Source organism: Sander vitreus, chromosome 5 (assembly GCF_031162955.1).
Source record: "Sander vitreus isolate 19-12246 chromosome 5, sanVit1, whole genome shotgun sequence".
NCBI lineage: Eukaryota > Metazoa > Chordata > Actinopteri > Perciformes > Percidae > Sander > Sander vitreus.
In genome coordinates this window covers 30445041-30472787 of record NC_135859.1, presented here as the reverse complement: position 1 = coordinate 30472787, position 27747 = coordinate 30445041, and the positions used below count along the sequence as shown (strand labels likewise).

The following is a 27747-nucleotide window of genomic DNA, read 5'->3' as shown; positions in this document are numbered from 1 at the left end:
AAAATAGCGATTTGTTTTTACTTTCCCTGTGCCCCGAATACTAGCGTTGTAAGCTAACCAGCGGTCCGCACTAGCTTGTTTCAAGCTACAAACACATTCGATTAGTATGAAAACATGTCCCAGAGAGCGACAGAGTGGGTACACATCTGTTAATAACCCCTAGGTTTGTTTTGTGCTGGAATTGGCCTTTAAATACATGATGTACTTTAATTATATGGGCCTACTGTAGATTTTAGTCACAATGCACACACAAACCACTGAAAAGTGACATCAGACTGTCTGAAAATACTCCAGGTGCTCACCACATACTATGTATACTATACACATACTATCAGTGCAATACCAAAAACTATCTACATTTAGATTGTATGAGCATTAGAAGCATATTTGGTGCATTACAAAAGCACAAAATGCGGTCAAAATAGTTCATTTGGCCAAAAGATATATAGCCAAAACAACTGCTTCAACAGCATTTAAAAAAAATTGTGTATGTACAGCTGTGGAACAAGTTTAAAGATGGTTATTATATTAACATTTTATTTGTGGTGTGATTTACAAGAACCCAATGGCGATAAAAGAAGAAGGATGTTTCTAATTCATTTTCAATGTCTCAGGATTCAGGGATTCAGGATTAGATGTCAGAGTAACTAACACCAAAAGAATTATTGATTGGCTTAAGGGAAGTCCAATCAGCAGGGGGCCAGCAACACAGCAACTCTTCACCTTGAATCCAGGGAGGAGTAATCACTTCCTCAGAGGTTAAACATTCACAATCACATCCTCAGTTACAAACGACTTCTTTCCTGGGGAACCTGCGTTCACTCAAGTCACGTCTTCCCCTATTCATTTGTCTCCAGCTCCGCTTTCTAGGATTGAGACAAAAAACTGTGTAAGTATGAAAAGGAGAATAAGCAGTAGCCTACTATATAAACAAAAGCATAAAAATTACCTAGCTCCTGTGTTAAACGTCCGTTAGAAAAGCAGGGAACATGAGTCAGAAGAGGGAAGAGAGAAAGAGTAATCACCATGAAAAAGACTGTTCAACACAGAATAAGAACAACAGAAGTTTTGCGTTTATTATTCATACCAGTGTTAAATAATGAAGTGGGTCTTTATTTCTAGGTAAGAAAACACTCTGTTGACCTTAGAAATGAGATGAAGCTTGCGTGACAGTCTTTATTTTAAGTTGATCTTAAAGGAGCAGTTTCCCTCGTTAACCAACTTACAGTACATCTCCACTGCTCTGCCCGACAACCCTGCCTGCCATCTACCTCCACTTCCTTTTGTCCTATTTGTCTGTCTGCGTTTGCTCATATTGGCCATAAATTACATGGCTGTTGCATGAAAGCAATCTCATAGCAAACTTTTAAAATCATTACCTCACTTTCCGTGGACGTCATTGCAGAGCCATTAAAAGTCATGCTGAATGAGAAAATTAAACAAAATGATGGTAAAAGATGATAATGACAGCCAAGAGTCACAGTATTTCTGTAAATGGAGCCGAGAACATTCCCACTGAACATTTTATTCTGTATTTTACAGTCTGGAAAGACGCCAAATAGTGTAGATTTGCTAGGATTTAGGGATTGACATCATGGGACTGGATACTTTGTTCATATCATACATTATTCCAGGTTTAGGCTCAATATGAAGTGTATATTGACTTTAGTGAAGTTTATCAGGTATACAGACACACAGTATTAGAGAGGACTTTTTCCACCTGTGATCCTACTGTAGTTACTTTGAATTTAAATTGGTTGAATTCAATGATTTAGCTTCTCAAGGAAGAGCTACTGTAATTCCATTACAAATTAAAATTACACTGCACAAACACTTTTAGAAAAACCTGCCACAGCAGTGGTTACCTACCTGGTAGGTCACAAGATGAATACGAGGGGTCATGATATGAAAAAAAAGGTCACACTGGAAGTTTGGCCCTTCTTTGTGCCTGATCCTAGAAATCTTCACAGTTCCAAAGCAGAGCTCTCCGTGGCTCTAAAATGAACATGTGGAAAACTTACTTAAACACATGCACAAATAAATTTAATGAAAAAAGATCTTATCTGAAAGGACAGTTAGATTTGGTCTAAAATAAACTTCATTGCAAAATGTGGTGGATCAAACAGAAGCAAGTAGAGCCCCTTGAGGCACATTTGTGATTTGTTATATTGGGCTATATAAAAATAATTTACTTGGCTTGACTATATATATATAGTTTTTCCCCATGTGAACGTCATGGACCTGTATTATTGTTGCATTTGTGGCGGCGTGATGGTATTAACTTCCGCTTCCTGTGATGCCGCCACACTGAAATACCATAGTGAAATACAGGTACGGCGGTTGCTATAGCAGCCTTTTACAACACAGAGCGCGTGAAGATGGAGTACAGCACAGCAGCTCGTTTCCACGATTCTGTAACACAGTTTAAAGTCTACGAAGATTACCTTGACTCCAAAGTCACGCCAATGGATTTATTTTACTTAAAAGTGAGTCACTCTTGTACAAACTATTGACTTTAGTCCTCCCTGTAGTGTTCTGTGTTGTACACCACGCCAGAACCGCTTTCGCTTAACTGTCAGTTTAAGGCAATCAATGCGAGAATGCATCAGTGCAAGTTAGGAAAACTTAACTTTCGACTTTTTAAAATCACCTAGCCCCCTTCTTCAATTCGGCATGTATCTCCCAACCCGTTCTTATTAATAATATAACACCAGATGTGTTGCTGGTTCAGATGTGTTGCTTTTAAAGACCGCAACAACAGCAGCTAGCTAGCAAGCTAACGTTAAGGTTAACGATAGCTAACTAGCGGACTTGGTTCTGGTGTAAGATTATGGACCAAGAAACCCGATTTTACACGTTGACTGGTTATGAATTTATTCGCCTTTTACTCAGCAAAACATTTCCCGTATTGAACATTGTATTCTTAAGATTGTTAAATTGATTTAATGAAGGTTTTTAGAGGTATGCCTCTCCTGCCGGTGAAGAAGGTAACACAGTTTGCCAAAAAATGTAATGGAATCTGGCGCATAGTCCTTTTTATACTCAAAACGAGGGAATTAGTGGCAACTTTACCTAGCAGTCATGTTAAGTAACGTTAGGCATACCAACGTACGTGTTTTTGAAAATGTCTCGTTTGTTTTTTAATTAGCACGCATTCACTTCTGCTGTATTAAAGTAATATCTGGAGTCGCACAAATGCTGGCTTTGCCATGGAGACAAGTTTTGTTGGTGTAGTGCCTGTGGTCGCACGCTAGGTGGCAGTCACACACAGGTATCGTAGGGGTTGGTTTACACCATGGACGTAACACTAGGGGGCTTGCCGAGCAGCTATGCCACCAATCCACATTTAAGGTTTGCTCCACTCCGTCATAGAATGTCAAAGCAGTAAAGACGTTATTAAATGTGAAATCAGAATCAGCTTTATTGGCCAGGTTTGCGTAAACAAACAAGGAATTTGACTCGGTTAATCTTCACTCTCAAAGTACAACACTCACTTAACATATAAGGAATAAAAACAGAAAGGATAGTAAGAAATATGATTTAAATTGTATAGTTTCAAGAATTAAAGTCTTAATCATCACTTTTGCAAATGTATTACCTGAAATGTATCTATGAAATGTAAATAATGTTTGTTTGTTCTCAAGGGGAAGTGTCTATAAGTGGCCGTAAGTTTAGAATGTACATCTTTGTTTCAACATAATAGATCTGCATCATAATTAGATCATTTGATGTAGCTCTTTTCTTGTCTTAAACTTATTCTTAGTGGTATACAAATAGCTCTAGATAGGCTTGAATTGAACCTGCTCATCAGAAATGAGCAGTCATGCTTTTGCCCAGCAGATGGCACACTTGCTAATGTTATACACAGCTGCTGCAGAGTGCCACTTTGTTTGAACACCTGTGTCCACTGAGAAGAGAACAACTCATATCTGAGCTGATAATCAGCTGCAGTCAACTATCAAAGTCAATCACCCCTGTGTTGTGACACACCATAGTCATGCTGATAAGGCCTATGTTCTAATAATAAGTCAGCTAATTATATTGTTATTTAGGACTTGTCATACTATGACTAAGAACTCAGAAAAGTGAAGTAGCCCAGTTAAAGAGGTTTTATTACAAGGTGTGTGAGGCTTTTGCCAGAATAGATGTTGCAGAGTATTAGTCCAGGTCCTGGTGTGTTGACTGTAAGAAGCAGCTCATTCAAATAGACTTATTCAATGAGCCTTGAAAAATGAAGACAATGATTTTCAGGCCAATTTTAGGATCGACAAATGTCTGAGACTCATTTCTGGTGAGCCACATCAAAGTTAAAGGAAAATATAACTTTTCCTCTCGGGTGCGGACGCAGGCCTGGCTGCTGGGATTTTGGGTAGGAGCACCCATGTGGCCTAAGCTTTGATCTGACAAGCCACAGGATTTGACAGAAAGATTTGGTTTTTAGATGATGACTTTATGGCTTGGCTTTTATGACAGTGGGTCTGCAAACGGTGATTGGAATAATGTAGCTAACAATCCCTACAGAGGCACTGAAACATGCACACTCGCTCACGCAAACTTAGAAAATGAATGGAACCCACAAAGCTAAACTATATCTGAAGCTTGTGGTGTGTAGAGCAGCTGACCACTTCCATATTTTGAAGGAGGGAAGTAAAATACCAATTTTAAACTAAAGGCCAGAGTGGGGAGTAAATCCCAAATCTTACATGCTGACAACATTTCAAAATGCTTTTGTCAGTATTTAGTGTTGATTGTTGAGCTGGACCCAAATCCAGGATGTTGCAGAAACTGCAAATACTGTATGCTTCCGCTAATAACCACTGATGTATCAGTTAATTTAACACAAAATTAATTGTAAAATGTTCCAAATATTCTCTGCTTCCAGCTTCTAAAATATGAGGAAATGCTGCAGTTCTCTTTTTTATATCATTGTAAATTGAATATCTGGAGGTATTGGGCTCTTTGGCAAACAGAACAAGCAAAAGGACATCACCTTGAGCTCAGGGAAATTGTGATAGGCATTTTCACTACTTGGATATTTAATACTAATAAAAAAAACAGTCCAATGCCAAAACTTGAGACTGACAAGATCTGACTGCAGGCAGTATCCCCTCTCCTTGACTGACTCCTCTCCTTTTTTTTGGTCTTGCAGAGCAGGGAGTTGGCCCGTAAGCTGGTGGAACACGGCCACAAGGGCACAGTCCTGAGCAGGAAGGAATTTGAGGAGAAGAAAGCAGCTGCACAGGCTGCGGAGGCTGCGAAGAGCAACAGTTTCTATAGCAGGAGCCGGCCAATGTGAGTTAAATTCTCACCCAACCCACCATGCTCACTGAGATGTCAGATGCTAGAATATCAGGAGGCTCTGTTATACTCTGAAATTTAAATTTGGCTGTTTTAAAGACTGAATGTGGTCAGTGGATTTTGGAATCAATCAGTCAATGGGGCTACGAGAAGAAAAGTTACTCTCCTGGCCTCTGCCTCTGTACAGTATGTCAGTGTTCTGAACTTCTGTGGTGCATTGTATTGACTTCTCATTTAGTGTGAAAGAATGCTAGTTAATATCAGTGATTCTCTGTTCTCTCACTAGAATTAGTTAGTTGTGGTGGAAGCTGGGAGCTCCCTGTGCACCAGTTTCACTACTAGTACTGTAATGCCTCATCCACTTTCAGTTCCAAACCAGATCTTATATCTCAGGCTGTATTTATGTCAAAGGATATGACAAAAAACTGTGGCCTTGACATGAACTATCCACAGTTTTTAATTTTTTTTAGTTTACTTTTAATATGATTTCATTTTTCCACTTTCAAGGTGTTTTGTGTGGCTTCAGATTTGCAAGACGTCAACAAAAGTTGTGTTGACACAGGGAAGCATTAGAAGGAAAAGCCACTATTCATCTGGTGGACTTTGATCCCTCGTTAGACTGTTGTTGAGCAAAACACTGGCTCACAGCTTCAAGACCGCTGCTCTAGCTGATCTGGACCCTCTGACCTCCCTGTGTAAGGGGGGACTAGAGAAACCTGCCCTGTGGAGTCTGATTAAGTATTGGCTTGTTGTTAGGCTATGTCCAGTAAATAATACTGTGTACTCAAACTGGACAAAAAACAGTTTTAGAATGAAAATAGCAATGCGTTGTTCTTAAGTGGGTGGGTTGGTGTGACCGTGTTGCTTCAGGTGCCAATTATGTTATCACAAAGACAATCTTTTTTTTTTTTTTTTTTTTGAATTATGCCATTCCAGTTTTTAGGTATTCTACTTATATCTATTAGTAGCTTACATCTAACGTGTGTTGAGTTTTGGGCTGTAACTAACGATCATTTTCCTTATCGATTAATTTGTAGATTCTTTTCTTGATTAATCAGTGTATAGTTTAGTCCATGAAATACTAGAAAATAGAAATCAAATGCCATTCACAATTTCATAGAGCCTACTGTGATGCCTTTTAATTTGCTTCACCATACCACAGACTGTATGGGTTGTAGCTGCTGTGGTAGTCGGCCAATTGCACGTCGCATTAAATTAAAGAACGCTTGCAGTGATTGGTTGCGAGCAGAACCAAACAAATAATACATTTTCCTTTTAGATCTGAGTACAAAAAGGATTGAATGCAGGTTACGTTTGACTGATTACGGTTGATACTGTACCTTAAAGGTATCGAGTATCAATACCCAGCCCTAATATACAATATAGCTCGCAACATCTTTTTCTTCCTTCCTCTGTTTTTGAGACAGGGTTTCTGTCTTTCTTCAATGAGCAGGAGCACTAGTATTTCTAGAGGAAAATGTAAAATGCATTTTTGGCTGAAGTTCTGCTCTGCTAATCAAGGCATGACAGGTCATAAAATCTGAATCTTTTATAGCTGTGTGCGGTAGCGGTTTGAGCAGCTTGTATAATCCTTTATGATTGCATTTTACAAAAGACAGGAGAAATGGGAGTAATTCATCAAGTCCATGTCCTACATGAACAAGGCTTTTATTGAACAATGCCTGCCCATCTGTCTCAATTCAAATAAAAATGGTTAGCATAAACAAGCTGAATGACAAAACTACAAACTGGAGTCCTCTATTAACTGCTCCTCCTGAGGAAAATGATCACACAGATAGTGTTCTCATTCTTGATAAAGCCATGTGGTTGTGGTATCTCCTTTGATGACAAGCCAATAAGACCACACACACGCACGCACACACACACACACACACACACACACACACACACACACACACACACACACACACACACACACACACACACACACGCCGGGTATTGGAGGTATCCAAACCTGGTACCTGCTAGGTGTTGAATTTGATTGAACCCTCAGATGCTTATCCAAACGTGCAGATGTCTCGCTGCCCCCCTCCCCCCTACTCCAAACGTCTGTGAACATCAGTGACACTGGTGAAATGGGAGCCTCCACACCTGCGGTTACAGTGATATTAGGCCACAAAGCCTTTTATCTTGTCCCAACAGGATCTAGGGAAATGTTGTACGGGAACATTGGGATGTTATATACACAGTAGTCTGTTCCGTCTCCAAGATAAGGCTGTTTGCCAGGGTCCCAACTATGTTTGGAATACAGGATCACAAACCCCACATGGACAACATCCAGTCAGATTGATTTTAAAGGAATACTCCACAAAAAGCAGATTTTTGAGTATTAAATACTCATCCCATGTACAGTAGGTTTGAAAGGTAGCTCTGACAAGTTTGTCCCTTGCTCAGATACTGTATCCACACTAGTATAAAAAAAGCAGGAGTGGTTTACGATGTTTTTTGATAAGTTTTTTTATTTATTTTTTTCACTGGGTCCAAACTTAGGTTTGGTTCTTAAATTTCTTGAAACGCAGTCCAAAACGTTAAAATGTTATAGTTTACTACCAAATAACAAAAACAGCAAATCCTCACAATTTAGAAGCTGTAATTTTAGAATGTTTGACATTTTGGGTGATTAATCAGTTTCAGTTCTACTCTCGGAGCCGTCTTTCAAGCGTACGGATGAATATATTATTTGATACTCAAAAGATACAATTTTAGCAGAGTTTTTCGTTAAAAATCTTGCCTTAACCAGACACACATTTAATGTCAACACTACAAGTGTAATAAGGGAGCAGAGTTGTTTCCCTTTGGCTTTTTAATATTGGATTTGACAGGAACCATGTACAAAAAAAACATTACTTATATGTTTGTGCCAGGTTTAAAACACTAGTTGCTTTTCATCTGCCTAGGTCATTTAATTACATAGAAATATTTGGTTCAAATACAAAATAGTCTAAAAAAAAGACCATCCTGGCTCACTTGTATGGGATTTTTGCCATTATCAATTATAGAGTGACTTGTTTTTTCATCAGCGCTCTGCAGTAGACAGATGAAATGCTCCGTTAATAATCGGACATTGCTGGAGAAGATATCTGAGCTGGCTGGACAGCAGCAAGTGTTTTTTGAATCCTCTCCAAGGTAATTAAGCAGCAGGGTTTATGTTTTTTCAAAAGGAAAACACTTTACATTAAATGTGATCCTGTTTTAGGTAAAAATTAAATTCAACCCTATAATAACAATCAGATAATTCTGCTGTCTTTTATGGTCTTTTAGAATTGGATTGTTGTTTCAATGCCAACAACCTGTAGGTGACTATGAGCTGACATGATGTTTTATATATGACTTTTGAACTAATTAACAGCTTTCATTGCTTTCCCACACTTGAAAACGTGACATCCAGCAAAAAACCTTGACAAGACAGAAACAAAAACAGCACAGCATTTACAGACGTATTCCATCAAAAGTGGCAAGTTTGAGCTGTGTCCCCCTCTCTGTCTGAATGCAGATTGCTCTTTTCTCTGTGGTTTTTTTTCTGATTGGACTTCCACCAGATTGACCCTCTGACCTCCTGTTATGGTCACATTGTGAAAACACGAGCCCCAGGATGCAATGTACCACCTGCAAAGTGGCTGAGCACAATCAGTACAGTGTTCTAAAAAAAACGAGTGTGGCCACAGAAACTGGCAGCTGCACGGTAAACAAACTCAATATAGTTGTTCTTCTGCTACCATCCATCCAAAGCAAAAAAAAAAGTCATTTTAGGAATAATCATGCATTTGGATTTGCATTTATTTGTGCCTCTTTTCAACAAATGGAAATCTTTGTTTAAAAAATGTGTACTTCCCTTAAGACCTTTGCACCTGCATACTTATCCTCTCATGGCACTGGTAGCCATGCTGTTTTGGGAATGCATTTTGCCTTCCCTGTAGGCCTTAAACTCTTCCAAGGCATGTCTTTTTTCACTGTTCTGTCACTGCTCTGTTTTTTTCCCCCTTCCTTTCTCTTCTTTTCAACCTCCCTGTGCTCTCTTGGAGACCTTTAGTGCCTGCAGGTGTATAAATAGAGCTGTTTTCAATTAAGGGCTAACCTCGCCTGTAGCGTGCATCTGATCAATGAATGCCCCTGCACCTGTGGTAATAAAATACCAAGGGAGTGGAGATAGTGCTGTGAATGCTAATCAGATGTTGCCCTGTTGTTGCCCTGTCTCATTCTTAAGGACAACACGCTCCTCCTGACAGCTTGGCCGTGAAAGGGGGGGCTTTGCCAGTACATCACATAAAGACCAAACAAAAGACCTGGTGCGCTCATCAGACATAAGTGAAATACAATACTTGAATGAATGGGATGCTTAGTCAGTTGTGCAGTTGTTTGGTTAGGGGGAAGCTGAACTGGTAGTCAGAATCAACAAATAGTAAAAGGACAGGGTTGGGTTCTGATAGCCGGCTTCAATCTTGGATCCAATTTCAAGTTGGTAAAATACCTGGATTTGTTAAGTATTTGAGTCTTATCTTATAACCTTATATGTTGTCTGTTTGTTTGTTTTTTTAGCAAAAAGTGATGTATAAAACATTTGGCTAATTGTTATCTAACAAGCAAATATGTAGTTTTTTTTAATCAAAATTAGAATTATTTTTTTAACTTTTGTTTCTTAAAATGTTGAAAGCTGAACCTAAATTGATATGATAAGGGCCTGCAATTAATTTAGTCTGACATGTGAATTTTATACTGGATTCAGATTTGTAAAATGCTATCAAACAACAACCCTGCAACAGAAAATGAACATTTTGTTTTGTGTTCCAGAAGTGAGAGAACAATTTGGGGTTGTAGGCTAAAAAGGTTGCATCACAAGTACTAAATGACATCAGGACTTTGTTTTTAGCAGAACATAAATGCCTTGTTCTTTTATTAGATATTCCAAACCTCTAAACCTGCCAGATGTTGAAAATTGTGTTTTGTTCAATACATCCGTATTAAAAAGTCTTGATAGCATTGCGTTTTATCTCGGACAAAATTAACATTTGATATGAAGTCAGAGACAAACAAGAGGAGCAGGGGAGCACTGCTGAGCAGACGTGAGGCCTCCGTTTCCTCTGCTCCGGCTCTGGCTCAGGCCCAGAAGTCCATGTCAGCATATGTCCTGACCTCGCGTGCTCATGGCAGCCCTGCGAGGTTTCCATCAGGCTCCCCGCGATCTCCCCACAGTCCAAACCACAGCCATGCTCATTGTCCATTGTGCTGCTGCGTTTTTACAGTCTACCTCAAGAATTCTCTGCTCTCTAACTCTCTACTCTATATTAAAAGTGAGCTATCACTTGCTGTGCCAAGTAAAACCAGCGCCACGAACACGCACAGTGAATACATTTCACTGCGGATCCAACCTCCAGATGCTTAGCGAAAATAAGATTGTGGATGTGACTGACATGAGAAGCCTCACAAAGCTGATCCCAGGCTCATTTTTAGCGAGCCAAACCCCTGCCACTCTCAACGACTGCTACTCTGGCGAGGGCCCTCGGGCGACGAGGTTTTGCAGTCTCTATTACATGTGCTGTCAAGCCAATTGCCTTTCTTGCTCTTTGTGATTTTGGACGGGTGTGTAACTTTGGAGCTCTCCCCTACAAGCTCTGTCCAGAGACACACATCCTGCCAGGCTTAAGCTCACCACCACATCCCACCACGCAGCACATAGATCAACATATACACCAGTTTAGGACCATATGGTGCAGCAGATAATGAAAAACAAGCTGTCGTTTGACCTGGATGTTTCTACATTTTAGAAGTCATTCCATATTTAATATTAATGGCTTGATTAATGAAACTTCTTCCCTCCCTCACTTGCTAGATGTAAGACACCAAAAAAAGGTTCTCCACATACATATTGCATGGTAATACCAGGTGTGACAACTGTTGGACCCAATGTTTCCTTGCAAAAAAGTAAAAACTTTCCATTTGCCAGTTGTTATGACCCAATGATGCCGGAGGTCCACCAGAAGAAAAATGATAATGCGATAACGCTGAACCTTGTTCATCATCACCATCATCTTTAACTTTTTTAAACTGTTTTTGAAGTCCTTTGGTCTTCTTTACGTTCGATTGACGTAGTAGTGACATATTGTTTCTACATCATATAGCTCTTCTCATCAGGCTACCAGTCCAAACTGTCATCTTCTCCTTTGTACTTCTAAGTGCTGTAGATGGAGGATGTGTAATGGATTAGGTGGTCTGAAGGGCTCTCCCTGAGGCAAGGTCTTGAAGACAAGGTCTCTAATATGTAGTTTCATTGTTGCCACCTTGTTTGAATTGATTTTGGACATGAAAGTTGAGTTCCAACTCCTGAATAGCCCCTGCAGTATAACCAGAAATAAGAAATACATCTATTACAATATTGTTGCTACGGAAATACTTCACTAATCAGCAGTTGAAATGGGTTGAAAACTACTTTTAAATGATTTCATATGTGGTGCTTTGCATTACAATGTAAGCTAATAAACTGATGAGGAAGAAACCACAATTTTAACATGTGCAAAGCAGACTGTCATTCAGAGATGAGAGCCTGTTCTCTCATTTTAGGAACTAAATTGGAGTAGATATTCTTTTCCAAAACTTTGAAGTTTCCTTTAGCTCTATTTAAATCTACACATCAGATTTCACTTCAAAACAATCTTACTCTCTCTCCCGCTCTCTGTTTGGACTACAGTATCCATCACTGCATGTTCCCCAAATGGAATACATCAAATTTTGCCTCAATAAGAACTCATATGAAAAAGATGACAATGATTCCTTTGATCCACCTTCAAAAACATGCACTTCTCAGGCAGGCACTGCACAATTTGCAACCTCCCCAAGCCCCAAAAGCCAAGGTGGCCACAATATACAAAGAAAGCTCAGGTAGAATATCATGCGTAGCACATGTGTAACTGATACATTCAGCTCATTGTAATCAGAGGTGACAGAGGATTTTATAAAAAGCCCAAAATAAAGTAAATTGTCATGCTGTGTGGAAGTTTCCTTGACGTCTACCAGCCCAAAATAATATTTTCCATAAGATTCATTTTCCCAAGCACTCTGAGGAAAAATATTCCGGTACAGTACGTGTTGTTAGGAAATCACTGTAATATTGAAAGTTCTCATCTGCCATACCGTCAAAAGCTGCAAGCTAATGAAAGCTTCAATCTGTTAATCTGTCTCGAGAATAAAAGAAGAAATTATTTCAAAGCACATCTGTTACACGTCAGGAAATGAAAATCTCTCAGAAAACACTATTTGTCCATTTGCTGAATATTTATTTGCAAAACGAAGGCTACGAATTAAGAAGGAATGCTAGCCCCATATTCCTCAGAGAACCTTTTAATGACATTCCATTAATTATGCTGGGAATTATTTGCTGTAACAAATTTTTGCACGTGTGAAAGACGACAGAACCTGATACAGCTCAAATTTGTTTGCCAAGGGTGATGAAATTGCACCATGTTGAGGCTCAGGCTATGTGCTACAGTATATTGGATTTCTTTACTATTCTCCTGTAATAGGTATATTTCCTCCTTTTAGCTCCTCCTTTCAGCTGTGCAAGCAGATAGTGGAATAGTCTTTGTTGTAGGTTAATGACACTTAGGTTAACACAAATCCGAAGGTGACGGATGTAAATATATGCAGTAGGAAACACATGAACATTCAGCAGGCACTTATAAAAGCATCAAAGTGCAAGCAAGAGATATACATACATACATACATGCATACAGACCAAGTATTACACAGTAGTGTCAACTTTGTCAAAAAAGCACATACTCAAATTCAGATTTTACGTTGGGGAAACTATGGTATATAAATATTACATTCCTTCACCACAGAAGCACCATGTGACATGGCTGTAAATTGGAGTACAGCATCAGTTGAAACCATGTTGTGGATATAGCACTTCTAAATAGGCCTATCACATGAAAAGGTTTGGTAGCAACCTTTGTAAGATTAGGTATCAAAAACCGGTTCTATATTTCTAAGAATTGTTTAGAAACTTGCATTTATAGCCTATATAAGTCTATAAATGTCCAAATGAAGAAGACAAAATAAGCAAGTTTTTTTCTAAGCAGGTGGCTTGTTAAATTGACAGGTCTCATTTTACAATTTCAAGTGAAGCAATTGCTCAAAGAATAATTTACACTTTGTCACGTTACCTTGTCTGTTAGACACAAAGTCAGACCTTTGCTTATTTCTATACCCAAATCTGCACACTAGAATCATCGAAGCTAAAAGATATTGGAAATATGAAAACCCGAAATCCAGAACATCGTCTGATATGGTTAGATAGTGTAGATGCTACTGAGAATAAATAGTTTAAAACATCAGTTTAGTGGGCTTATGGTCCAGGAAGAAGGCCCCTGGACTGAGTACATTTCACTGTCATGCTGTTTATACATGTGTAAACATGCTTGGAGGATAGTTGCTGTGTATTAACAGCTGTTCACCCCCTTATAGAGGTGGACAAAGTGTTGCATAAACTCCAGTTTATAACACAGATCAGGAGTGATCAGGAGTGATCAGGAGTTCAATCAATGTGCCAAGAGGCACCAGTTGTGGGACATTTTAATGCCATAGTTAAATCGTTTGTAAAATACTTTGTGAGACTAACTGGAAACTCTGCTAGGTTGATGGCAAGTGTTACTCACCTTGACTGACTACAGTGCAACATCTGGAGGGTGCATTTATTTTGAGTTACTATACAAGGTATCTGCTTTGAGCATCTTTCTCCACACCTGGGTTCTGACATTTATTTTAAGATATCTACTACCTACCTACATACCTAATACTTGCTTTATGCTTAACAGTTACTATTTTAGCACTATATTTTTTTTAGAACTGCTAAAGCCATCTGTGCAGAACACCAATTTAATCCCTCATAATTAATTCTATTTTAAAAGCTACTTTTTCAATTTTTATTAGAAAAATTGATTAACTATATGAACTTCCAAAAATGACTTGCATTGACTTTGCATTTTCTGATTAAGAGTTAAGATTCATTTTAAGAAATGATTGTGGTTGAATTAAAAAGAAACCAACATTGTTAGTTGGACGTGAATTGTTAGCCATGCTAACCTCTTCCCTAAGGCCACCATTGGACTGACTTGAGCCCTGCATTAAAAAACGTCCTGTTAGTCCAACTGGACTCCCTGGATGGTATTTTGTTGTCTCACCGGTACCTTAAACAACCCCACCAACTCAGCCCTATGCGTATTTTTAACGCAGGGCTGTTATAAGTCTTTTTGTGGCAGCCATGCTACTTGTGCCTTTCCAGCTAATGTTTGCTGCTTACGTAAAAAATCATTATCTTTTTAATAAATAAAAGACCAATTTTTTTATGTTTGCATGATGGCGAGAGGTCTCTCGTCAGGAAAATGGTAACATGGTTATGTTAAGCATTTGTACAAACAAACAAGTTGTCTTTCTGGTGAGGAAGGTCTCAAAAGAGCTTGAAATCTAAAGTTACGAAAGCTTAAGTATCCATGAAGCAGATACACTGACACTCACAGACCTTATACATTTTGATTTATGTTGTCTTGTAGTGTTACCCCCTTTTTAACCGGCACAACAACACAAAATTACTTTTCTAAAAGTAATTTCATATCTGTAGGACAGATGTTCTCTTTTTTTTCAACAAGCCAGATGATGACTGTTCACATCCTTTCCTCATTTCTTTTTCTACTAATGCCAGGGCCCACCTGCCTTGACCACAATCCAAAAACGAGACACTTTAAACACATGGCTGGATCACAGTTAGCTTAATACCTAGTCATTAGCCACTAATAACCATCATTTAATAGTGAAATTCTTGTTATCCCTCCTAAATGAGGCTTGATAAGAAATTTGTTAATTGACGGGAAACTCAAACTTGCAGCGGTCCACATGTTTTTCTGAAGTATTATTCACTCTCCGTGACTGTGTGTGTTGCTTTAGCTACTGGATGGGGTAACCCCAGTCACTTGCCTCCTCAACACCTGTGTTTACTTTGGGGCCTCGGCCCCCATGACCCAGCAGCAATCCTTCACTCACTCAGAAGATGGAGTGAGGTTCCAGCCTCTAAATATGTGCTGTCCGTGCACTTTTACCACTGTGTGATTCCTCTAAGACTTTCATTATGGGGCACGGGACAAAAAGACTAGTATAAATTACAATCTTTTCCAAATTCTAGTAAACATTCAGATCCTGTTCTCTTTTACTGTGATGTTAAGGTAGGTTAGGAGCAGACGTTGGCTTTGCCGTTTGTCCGTGGTAGTTGTAACCGCTGAGGCTTTTTAAAGTGCTTTGGATATGGAAAGTGGGTTTGAGGAGCCAATAATGTAGAATACCTCGTCTTCTCTTTGGACTGTGAAGCAAACACAACTAAATTCAGTGGTTTTGAATATTCAGCATGAAAGAAACCGATTTATGACTAGGGGATTACTGGGTCAAACTGGCAGGTGTTTTTTCAGGGAAGTTTTGGTTTATTGCTTCCTTTCACAACTTCTGTGAAGGGCTAAGTATTGGACCTCAATACTATTTTGGTACAGAGCAAATGTATTAATAGCAGCAAGTATCTGCTGATGTAAGCTGATGTTTACAAATTAAAAAAAATCATATTTTTGCAAATCTTAGACCGTTTTTTATTTAGACAATGTTCTTAGGCAGATGTACAGCTTTCATGTACATCATTTTGGGTTCTTTTGTTGAACTAAAATGGGCTCTTTGTAGAGCAACATGTTTATCTGAAAGTATGTAATCGAAAGAAGCATCTTTTGGTATTGGTGCTGAACTCGGGTAAACGGTATTTTGTTAGTTGAAGTATTTTTGAGCAAGACACTTAATGCTCATCAATGCCCATCTCAAGCAAGTAGGTCAGTTGGTCCCATAATGCACATGTATTGTTAGTAAAACGGCCTGCATGATATAACGGCAAATATGCTAGTGCTTCATCAGTTTAAAAACTATTTACATGGGCGACACTAACTGAACATAACATTGAATCTTGGGGGATTTAAATTAGGTGAAAATAGTAGTAAAATAAGTAATTGTTCACATAGTTCAGCTCTGATTTATGCTTAAAATACTTGATGAAATTTGGAAAGAAATATAAAATAAAAAAATATTCAGTGCAGTTGGAGATGGTTGAAGTCAATGGAAACAGTGGTGTCCTTTGTTTTTTCACTGTACTGTAACTTTGATTTAATGAATGGCCTTTTTTTTTGGTCTTTCTTCTGCTGCATTCTTAACCACAACTGAGAGGTTCCCAAATGACCTGTTTACTGCCTTTAAGATGTTAATCTTAAAGGCAATGTTAACTCTGTGTGGATCTAATGAATGTTTTGCACAGTCAATTCTGGCTGCAAGCCAGAGTTCTGTTGCTCATACTGCAGTGTTAAGTGTTCAAATATTAGTGCCAATGTTTTTTCAGGTGTGGATATATTAGTGTGTGCCAAAACCATGTTTCCATGGAAACAGGCCAGCCTTAGTTTAAAAAAGCTGCCACAGTATCATATAAAATCTTTAAACTCTGATGAATATTGCTCTGCATACTAACATTAGGAAATGCAACTGTGACATTCTTCATGATCTTTGTAGTTTTCAGAGAAAAAAAACATTATTTCTGTTAAGAAACGGTATTTGGAGTATTTGGGAGTGTCCTGGCAGCTTGGCAGCTTTGGTGAAGCACTAGATGCTGGCTTGAGTATATCATGACTTTGATTGCATGTCATATTCGCTTTCTGTTGCATCTTGCATAGTAATTCATTGTTTAAATGTATTTTAATGGTATTAATCATACATATGTTTAGTTAAGCCCTAGAATATGTTGTGCTTACAAATAGTGAGGGAAGTCATGGAGACGTGGGAAGGGTATTTCTCTCATACAAAATTGTTCTCAGTCCTTTTCAATGAGGATTATTGTTTAGTTAACTGTTAATGTTAAAGAGCAGAGATAGGCCAGGGTACCATGAAGCTACAACATGTTAAGGGTTTCCATAAAGAGCCTTTAACGCTTCATGTGACTTTTTTTTCAGGTTAAGAGAAACATTTCAAACTGTTTGAGTGTTGTCTTTTCCAGGACACTGGCAAGTGCAGGAAAAGAACTCAAAGATAACTTCCTGAAAGCCCTGGCAGAGCGAGAGGAGGCCAACCGCAGTGGGAAAATGACTGTGAGTACATTATTACAGCACTCCAATTGCTACGTAATGGGATTCCCCTAAAATATTTCTGCAATTTCATTAGGATGGGAACAAAATCCATACTGTTTCAAGTTGAGTGGAAATGCCCCCCTATCCGTCCCTCCGCAAAATACCATGAGAGCCAGCTGCCCGCCCCTCTCCCATCCACAAAACCCTGTTTACCAAACTATAACTGCCTTGTCCTAGGTGTGCTTTTCAGTTTGAACCCCCAAGATCATTTCTAATCGGGCCTCACCTGACGAGCTGGGGCACAAGTCTGAAGGGGTATTACCAATCTGAGGAGCATTTATGACTCAGAAGTCCACAGTTTATTTAACCTTGCACAGCAACATTTTGACTGTATGATTAGTATAAGTATCAGTATTAGCCTTATTTTCAAAACGGCTTAGAAACTAAATTGTTAGCGCTTGTTATTGTTTACAACCAGTGACATGATAGGACATAAATACTATTAATACTGATTATGTGCTTGTCTTACTCATATAAAACAATATTCTCTTTATTTCTAGAAAATGTATTAAAAAAACCGTAATGATGAGAGTGCTTAAGAACAATTTATACTTTCTTCATCCATGGCCAAAAGGCTCAGCTTGATGTGAATTTGTCATATGTCTGTGAATGTGTGAACACGTCTGCCTTTGCAGACACCCATTGTAGAGACAGATCCGCTTCTGTACTATATCTGAGCCTTTATTCTTGTAACTTGTCTCATCGCCTGCAAGAGGTGTAAGGGTCAGGTGTGTCAGGTGTGTGTGCGAAAGTGGGGGGCTTGCTAAACTCATCCTTGGCTACTAACAATGGCTTTTGCGTGAAGCATCACATTTTGGGTGAGGACAGAGTTGTAAGTTGGTGCAAGTGGTAGAGCAGTACTAACTAAATATGGTTGGGCTCACGTCGACACAGCGTCACAGCAGTTGCCTAGTGTGAGAAGTGCCAAGTAGATGCCCGTCTAAGGGCTGAGAGATAAGCATTCCTTTGCTCATCTCTCTGTCAGAGATCACAGAAGTAGTTTAAAAGCTTTGCAGTGGTAAGGGGGGCAGGGAGTTTCTTATGGAGGGTAGAGGGGGAAATAGGTGCCAGGGCCATTACTATTGGCTGTCCGGTCCTTGTTTATCTGCAGTGAGTGCTGTCTCCATATTCTCCACAATTGAGCAGTTGCAGTTGAGTTCAGCAAAGGCCAGAAGACAGAATCTCCAGGTGCAGCTGATAAGTAGAGAGAGTCTGGTTGGCTTCATCAGACCGTGACCTCCAGCACACACTGGAGCAGTTTGCAACAGAGTGTGAAGCGGTTGGAATGAAAGTCCACACCGCCAAGTCTGAGGTACTCTGCCAGAAAATAGTCAGAAAATGCCTCCTTTGGATTGGGATTGAGTTGCTGCCCCAAGTGAAGGAGTACAACTATCTTTAGGTCCCGTTCAAAAGTAACAGTAAGATGGAGTTTGAATGGCGTATTGGTGGGGCATCAGCAGTGATGCAGGCATCGTATTGTCTGCCATGGTGAAGGTGGAGCTTCGCCTGTCCTGTCTGAAGTCAAGCTTAGCTGTTAAGGTGTTCTTGATTCATGGACGAAGCCTGCATGCTTAATTAAACTTCGATACACCAGGGAGATATTTTAACTTCTGAAGCTTTACTACAAACATTACTTTTAACAAAATTCTCTCTCTCTCTCTCTCTCTCTCTCTCTCTCTCTCTCTCTCTCTCTCTACTAACACTATATGATGAATGGAATGTGTACCATTTTGGGAATTGTATTCTGCAATGTTCTGCAGACAGTGTTGATAGACTTCAAATGATTCACTTCCAAGATGCTGAAGTACAAAAAGGAGTTTTGTTGACCCCCATTTACCTTCCCTGTGGGCTTTGCAATTATAAGATCACATGAAGTGCACAGAGGGGAGTAAAGATAGTAACACCAGAAGTTTTCCTGCTGGATGTTCACTGTGTAAACACTACTATGCAAAAGCCCACACACTTTCATTCAGACCTTCATAACTTAAACCATTTGAGAGATACAGCTTTTTCCTTTCAAAGAAACCTCCAGTGAAAAATTAAGTGATTTAAACTCTCTTCCTGTATTCAGAAAATAGAGCCAGAATAAAAACAAGCAACATATCATGTTGTGTAACATTGTTTTGCTGACATAATATTTTCCCACCTCTTCTTATTTTTCATCTCTTAAGAGCTTCCTTTGCTGAAAAATTGGATCAGGAAGGTGTTTATTTTCCTTTGAGCCCCACTCTGTTTAAAATTGAACCCACATTTGTGCGCTTCTCTTTGAAACTGTTTAAGTAACAGGTAATCTTTATAAAATTTGACAAGGCTTGACCTCATCGGTATATTTACATTGCACAGATGTATTCCAGACAACATTTGCACATGTGTGGACATATAGTAAAACGTGTCGTACCTTGTTTCATACAAACATGTATGTTACATTTATATTTTACTAGTATGTATATTTTTTAACATTAATATTGTAATTTGCTGGTATCCATTTGGTATTCGTACATATGTTACACATGTGGCATTTTTATACTAACATCTGCCAGAAATTGCAAACAACAATGCAGTATAGAGAAATTGGACACGGTTTGGATTTCTTCCCTCTGCTCTCTGTTGCACCTAAAATCCTCCTTATGAAAGTGTCAAATTTCCCACGTTAATCTTCGATAAGGTTCAATAATAAGACCACCCACCATCGTAAGGTATCTTTCACACTGTTTGTGCGCTTTTTTAAGCGCCTATTGAAACCCATGACTCAAGCTCCTATCTGCCAAGCTCCTCAAACTTGAGGATCAGTCCTAGTAATGCATTCCAGGTCCTCCTATCGACTCGTTTTTACTGCACTCTAACGCAAAGCAGTCCCTTGTCCTACATATTTTTTTTAACCTTTTCTCATCATTTTTTATGTTTGCACATTATTATTATTTTGAGTAGCATTTAAGTCATTTTAATGTGCATGCTTTAGCAGACCTACCAACTTTGCCAAAAGCGTATCGGTCAATCTTCTTCATGTTGAAATTGACATAAGTGGGTTTTAATTAAAAATCAAACGCAAATTGCCTAATTAGTTTTATTTGACTTTAAATGTTTACTGTCTTTCTTATAAACAAACACAGACACTGTCTCAAGTATCACCCACCTAATTTATCATAAATGGTTTCGTCATTGTGGTTAAGGACTGTTAAGACACAGAAAATGTATCAATTTTAGTCGCATAATGGAGAAGGAAAAAAAAATACTTACAGCTGAGTTATTGGCTCTCCTTTAAATGGATGACATATGCATTGTCAGCTTCTGTCTCATTCATCAGAGGGGTCACTCTTTTGTCCTCCTTTTTTTTCATGCTTATCCTTTCAAGTCAGGTTGAAATTACATCTGTCACTTAATACACTTGTCAGGTTATTCTGTCTCTTCTGCCCTGGCCCAAATGGCTTTACAAAAGATTGATAGCAGACATGACTCTTGATGAACAGAGCTCATCTTCCAACCCATCTTCCCTTTGTGTGCGGTCCCTGCCCCCCTCCGGTTTCCCTCTTTTTAGGATTAAGGTAAATGAACACTAGGAAGTGAAGCCTACTTTGCATTTAAAATATTGACTTTGATACATTTTTCCATATCGTTTTCTCATAAGCACTCAGTTCTTGGTTTCTAGAAGGAGCCCTCCACTATCTTTCTGATCAGCTGAACATGTAAAGCTTTCAGTGCCTTGCCTTCATTGTGCTTGTACTTCCCCGGCCCTGTTGCGAAAGCTGCTTCACTGCCAAAAGTCACACACAAACAAAAGCTGCACCTGGGCAGCTTCGGCTTTATTTGCACTGGGTAAGAAGTTAAGTTTTTTATCAAATTCAGGTCACACCTGCACAGGATGCCTGAGGGTGTCCATTGTTGGAAGGTTCACATCTGAAACTGAAGGTGTGTTGCCACCACCCACTCTACTCCCTGTTTGTTTTCAGTTGTTTGTAGAGAGGCTCTGGTGGTATTACATTGCAACATATCAAACTTAATGTTTGATATAATCTGTCTAGATATCTGGCTAACTAATAAACAATTTAATGCAATATAAAACATACATTTGTCGGCGGCTGTAATAAGCAATGCTTTGCTATTTAAAATACTTTCAAAGAAACCTCCAGTGAACTGCTTCTTAGTAGAGAATTTGGACACCTGGATAATGCTCGGCACAACATGTAGTGCTGCAATGCAATGGACTATCATAGTAGAAATTTTGGGTGATAACATTTGACTTTCGCCCTCAATTTTACTCACAATTTGAATGTGAAGCTATGTCTGGCAGTTTGTTTTTAAATCTCTATAGGTAAGAGGTGGAGTGTCACATTGTTATATAGTAAGACATTATATCATTTAATCAACAGTAATCGTGTGGTTACTCCTGGTGCATTACAAAGAAATTACATGACAGACATGATGATTGATGTTAATAATTGATTATAATGTATTTGACCATCATCAGAAGTTGTTGAATGATTTTTCAGTCAACCCTGAAAGTAAATATTCACTGCCCTTAAGAGGCCAACATTTTTTTCTTATTGTCTCAGGAAAGTCATCACTCATTTAGTAACAAGAGGGAACTTCATTAAAACAATGCACCTGGCACAGTGCCTTTCCATAATAGTGAATGAGTATATGTGCTCTCAGCTCATTCCCAAGCAGCAGGACTGTCACAGAAGTCAGTTTGTTGTGCCAGTAGTAAAAAACAAACTGATGGGAGTCACATTCGTCCTTTCAAACTTTGTGAACAAGAAGAAATGAATAACAAATCACTTCTCCATCATGTGAAATATTTGGTGCTCAGTTCGTGAGTTCTGAGAACTTCGTTGATTGAGTGTTAAATAGTTGTATCAGGAAGGACTCATTATTTTGTCATACATAATGTGAGAAACTTAACAATACAATAAAAAGTGAAATGTCATTAAAACAAAAAAAATAAAATGTATATTAGTAAGTAAGTTATAACCTATTTTAGTAGATTAATTACTTATTTTTCTTAATGGTGGAGATATATGAGGAATACGGGATTGTTCTTGACTTCTGTATATTATAAGTACAAGTAAATATCATCTGACAACTTGCCACAATTCATGGATCTTACTTATTTTACATTGAAGAAGAGCACATGTATCTCATCTTTTTTCCAAAGCTCCTGAATGTCTCACTCTTTAAGCATCTAGTTCTGTTTGTGTGCAGTTTTTACTCATTGCATTACTTGTGTGGTATTTTAAATATATTTTGCAATCAAAAGTAGGAACATGCTTTGTAGTTGTGATTGGTACCAGCTAATAGTTGGCCAAGAATGAATATTTGGTAACTTGTATAGTTTGCCAATGGACAATGTCCATAGACCAATGTGGACATTCTAAATTTAACACATATATTATTCTGGAAATGTTGACAGCAATGTTTTTTTTTTAATTATCAGATATTTCTAACTCCCTTAATGTCAATACACAACTTACTGTCATTTTGTTAAATCTAAATGCAGATTGTTTTTGTTATTAAGACCCTGAGGAAAGCTCTGCCGAAGATGTGAAAGAGGTCCTCCTTTTAATTTTACTATTTCGTTAGACTAATTTGACTGTTTAGAAATGATTTTCAGTCTCCCACCCTTTCAGTTGTGGAATTTAGCTGGTTGGCCTGCGCTTCGTGTCTCATGCCCAGAGGGGACATCCTGCATAAAGGAAGTGTTTGTCTTTGGTCTGTGGACCCAGCGAGTTCTGTATTGATAAGCTCCTGTCGCTATAGATAATAAGGTGGTCAGTCATGCAGCCCAGAGATCAAGTATAGCATTGAAATTAAAGAGGAATTCCCAGCCCTATTGCATTACAAGCCGTGTGTGTGTCCCCGCTGCCCAGTGCCTTTGTCCTTGTCATGGGCAGTAAAAATAACAATGGCAAGTTTGATTTCAAAGCAGCAGGACCAAGGTGGACAGCCTTTAGAAAGGAAAGAGTCCTGCAGGGCTATCATATGACCTTGACTTGAATGGTGTCACAGAGTTGTGGAGAGGTTGGGATAAGGCCCCAACAGTTTGCAACCATCTATCAAGTGGACAAAAAGGACTTTTCTGTCTGGAGAAGCGACCATTGTGATATTTGAGATCACCTGATCAGCATCTATTTTCTTTTCTGTCAAGTTCTAAGACTTGATTTTACCTGATATAGAAACAGAAAACCTACATGATCAACCCTCAATGTCATAAAACCAACCCTTTTGTTCTTACTATTATTTTGGCTCTTGAGTTATGTGACCATTGAGCTTTGAACTGTAACACTTTGGCTGTACTTTTTCATAGTCACAGGTCTTGAGGAAAATCATAACATTTAACTGTGAAGTATTACTTTTGGCTGATTACAATATGTGGATTTCATGGCTAGTGTCTTAGTCTATAAAAAGAAAATGGATAGCCAAAGCATTATGTGTTATGTTAGTCCACACAGCCAACGTGGCAGCTGTGCCCCGTCTCTCAATGCACCGTATCTGCCACTCAGGGATTTGGAAAGGAATGAGGAAAATAAAGACTAACCCTCTCTCTTGTTATATACAATTGTCTTCTGGAGCTCTTAATAAATGGCAGTTGAAAGATAATGGACTTAGATTAATCTGATTCATACATATTTTAATTATTACGTCAGGGTTTCTTCAGCTGCTATCAATAGCAGAGCTTTGACATGCCATATTTCTTGAATGAAGAAATAATTAGTTGGTTAAGTTATAAAAGCCAAATCCAGTTAGAACACGCCATGGGCCATTTGGAAGCTGTTTCAGGGCGGATGAAAGGTTTGTTTACCCATGAAATCAAACATAAAATATCCCAGAATGCAAGTGGCACTACTCAACTCACTGTTTTGCCACTGTTATGTTTCTTCTGCACCCCTCCCTCTTGAGAACTGCTGCTATTGTCTAGAGACATCTCCCCAAAAATGTGGCCCCTGGACCATTTTCAGAGCAAATGAAAACGGATACACTTGATCTATTCTTTCCGGATTTTTTATTTAACTCAAGGCATTAAGATTTTTCAAATTCATTGGGAACACAATTGGGCCGTGGGCCGTCAACATCAAAACACCCATCAGCTTGATTTGCCACTGGGAAGATGGGGAATCATATTAAGCTGTCAACTCGGTATTAAAGGAAGTCTTGCATCAGCTAGAAGCTATCTGGGAGTCTGGACAAACTGTGGTTGTGCTTTGTTACTAGTCCTTAAGAGCTCTCATTTTGGACACAGTTGAAGATTTATTGTGAAGCAGACTATTAAAGGGATCACTTAATTTTATTTTGGTATTAAGGAAATTGCTTGTGCTTTATCTTAGGTTAATATATCCTAAATCACAGGCAACAAAGTCTGTAGATACACAGGAACTCACAGCCTTGCCCTTTTGCACTGCAACAACTGAACAGCCGGTAACCCAGGGCTACATAAAGTTTTGAAGAACCTATACACCCATTATAAAGGCAACATTATGACTGACTTTACATCAGCTCTACGTGGTGTTTGGTAGCTGATTGAAGTAAGTGGTTTTGGGTCAGACAGCAATGTAAGAAGCGGTGCTAATATTGTAACTGATTTTACTTTCACTTTTATGTGAACATGAGATCCGGGGCACAAGCCCATTACCTACCACTAAATGGCCTCATTTACCTAAATAGTAATGACGGTCTGGACATCTTTGTTTGTCTAACAAGCATGCTCCATTGTTTTCTAGGTACTTTGGTTGATACAGATGCAGTAGTAAAATGGTGGTTACCGTTGTTGTAGTTATCCTTGTTGTGATGCAACGATTCGATTGCTTGACCAATCATGATTGGCAGCATTGCCGGACACTCCCCAAAGTACTTCTAACATGCATTCACTGTAGTATCACCTCTGACCTGAGTCCTGATGTACATACAGTACCTGCCACCAGAATTGAATTGGCAAGATTGATTTGGGAAATTCCATTCTTAGCCATTTTAGTTATATGGCTGATAATAACGATTCTTGTGGCCTATGGTGGCCTGCATTTTTTCCTTTGACATATCAAGGTCACATGCTTCTCCCTGTCAAAGATATTTAATAAAAATCTTGTACTGTGAGGTTGAAATCATCCATTCCTGAAATCAATCATTATTTACAGCCATGTTATCTTTTGCATTCCTTTCAATTGCACTTTTCATGGACTTACGGATCTTAGCATGTTTTTACTCCAACTCCCGTCCATGGATTAGGGAGACACAGGGTACATGTGCTTGTTATATACAGTATATTAGGGAGGATTGAACATCTGTGTTAAATACTACCTAGATTTTTTTGGCTTGTTCCTGTTGGAATGTGCACCTGCCAAGTGCAGGCTGTGTTTTTTTTTAGACTCCTTAGGCTCGAAATCAACACTTTATGTAGCAGGTCCTATAATAAACTTGCTACACTGAAGTATATTCACTAAAATACCTATTAATTACCAGTAATGGATAAACGTGCCCAAAAAAACATCTTTTATAAAATGTAGTGCCTTCAATATACTCCTACTGCTACCCATTTAAATTCAAATGAATTTACAGTCTCACATTCTAAAATAAGAAAATATATAGTTTTATTGATGCAGCCTTACATTGCTTCTGCGCCCCATCTTTCTTACATTTTCCTTTTGGATTTTCCTCCAAAACAGTGATTAGGCCGTTCCAGTTTGTGTCTGGACCCATCTTCTTCCTGGCCTCCTGTCAGGGAGGGAAGCCAAGAGTTGCTCACAGTCTGAACTCAACTTGTGAGACTGGCCTGTGAGGCTGCAGGTGCAGTATGTGTGAAATTTGTCTTTAAAGCAATTTGTAACCACTATGTCCACTTCAAAAGAAGAGAATACATATAATCAACGGGTCCAACTCAAACAGACCTTGGTGTTGTTTCGCCTTAATAGATGTGTGGACTACTGTTGCAGGTACAACTGCATTAACAACACTTTCCCCAGCCCCATCAAGACTGTCCATTGCTTCAAATCAAGGAAATCTAAATCCAGCTGCAGGCTAGCATCATTTTAAGACATGGCAACAGATTTCTGGTATTGCATCCTGTAAGACTCGGTAGAATCAAGTGCCTTGACTTTGATAGACCAAATGTCTTGATTAAAACAACCCATAAGTAGCATTGACACAGAAACCCTCTTTTCAAAAACCTGGGTGAACTGCATATTAAGGCATTTGCGGACAAAGACAATGTTTGAACCTCATCTTAACTCTATTATGCTCCTCCTCCTCCTTTAACTTGTAGGAGAGACATGGGCATATTAAAGATGGTGATTATACGAGGCGATGCGCGGTGTAGCTGAGTGTCTCTGTCTGTTGGCTGCTATAGGAATCAAACTGGCCTTTCAATCTCCTAAAGTAGATATTGAAGCTATTCTGCAGCTCCAGTCATCAGTCTGTGAAATGCTCTCTTCCTTTCCCCTAAAGGGTGAAAAAAAAAACTCATTTACACTTAGCTATGCAGAAGCTATGGTATATTCTTTAAACACTAACAAGGTTCACTAGGTAATCATTTTGGCTAACAATGTAGCCCTTTGAGTGGTAAAGGAATCCATTTATGGTCAAAACATTGATACCCAATCTGGGAATTCAGCTAATGCTTATCCGCTCTGAGCAACATATGGAGCACATTCTTCAGAATCTTCTTTGTTTTATCACTACACACTGGACTGCTTTGGCTGTGTATTATTCCACCTGAGTAAATACTGGACGGCATCTCTCCTACTTAGAGCCGTGCACATGTCTTACAGAGGCGTCCAGGCTTCAGCCCCAGTACCTTCTATCCCTGTCTACAGCACAACAACAGTCTCATCCCTCCTCCTGCCATAAGAGCAAGGACTTTAAGAGCAAGACCAGGACTTTGTGTTTTTGATTTGTATCCTGAGAGACCAGCTGCTATTGATGGACAGTTTCTCATCAGGTCAATGTCAGCGTGTCTCCTTGTTTCCCACTCACAGTCCCACTGAAATGCCAAAGATTTGAGCTCATGGTTTAACTTTCAAGCTTCTAAAATCTAGACAGGCCAAATACTCAGCATATTTTCATGACATTGTAATGCATATTAACACTTGTATGAGGTCCTTGCCAGAGAGAATTGCAGATGGTTTGAGTCTATTAACAAATACAATGGATTTTAAATCAGTTACATTTGAGCTACCTGCTATTAAACAAAGGATATTCAATTTTGGGGTCTGTTTTCATTAAATTAACTTATTCATGTACAGTATGTCATCTAAGTATT

At 38.9% G+C, this 27747-nt stretch overlaps 1 protein-coding gene across 1 annotated transcript in view; it reads left to right on the top strand.

The window, feature by feature from the left end:
- The first annotated feature begins 2353 nt into the window (after positions 1-2353).
- Positions 2354-27747, top strand: part of cfap299 (cilia and flagella associated protein 299) — a 78066-nt gene continuing 52672 nt past the window's right edge. Inside the window, exons 1-3 of the mRNA XM_078249817.1 lie at positions 2354-2486; positions 5150-5292; positions 17375-17465. Of these exons, the coding sequence (XP_078105943.1) occupies positions 2379-2486; positions 5150-5292; positions 17375-17465 (342 nt within the window). The 5' untranslated portion in view covers positions 2354-2378. The remainder of the gene's footprint in view (positions 2487-5149; positions 5293-17374; positions 17466-27747) is intronic.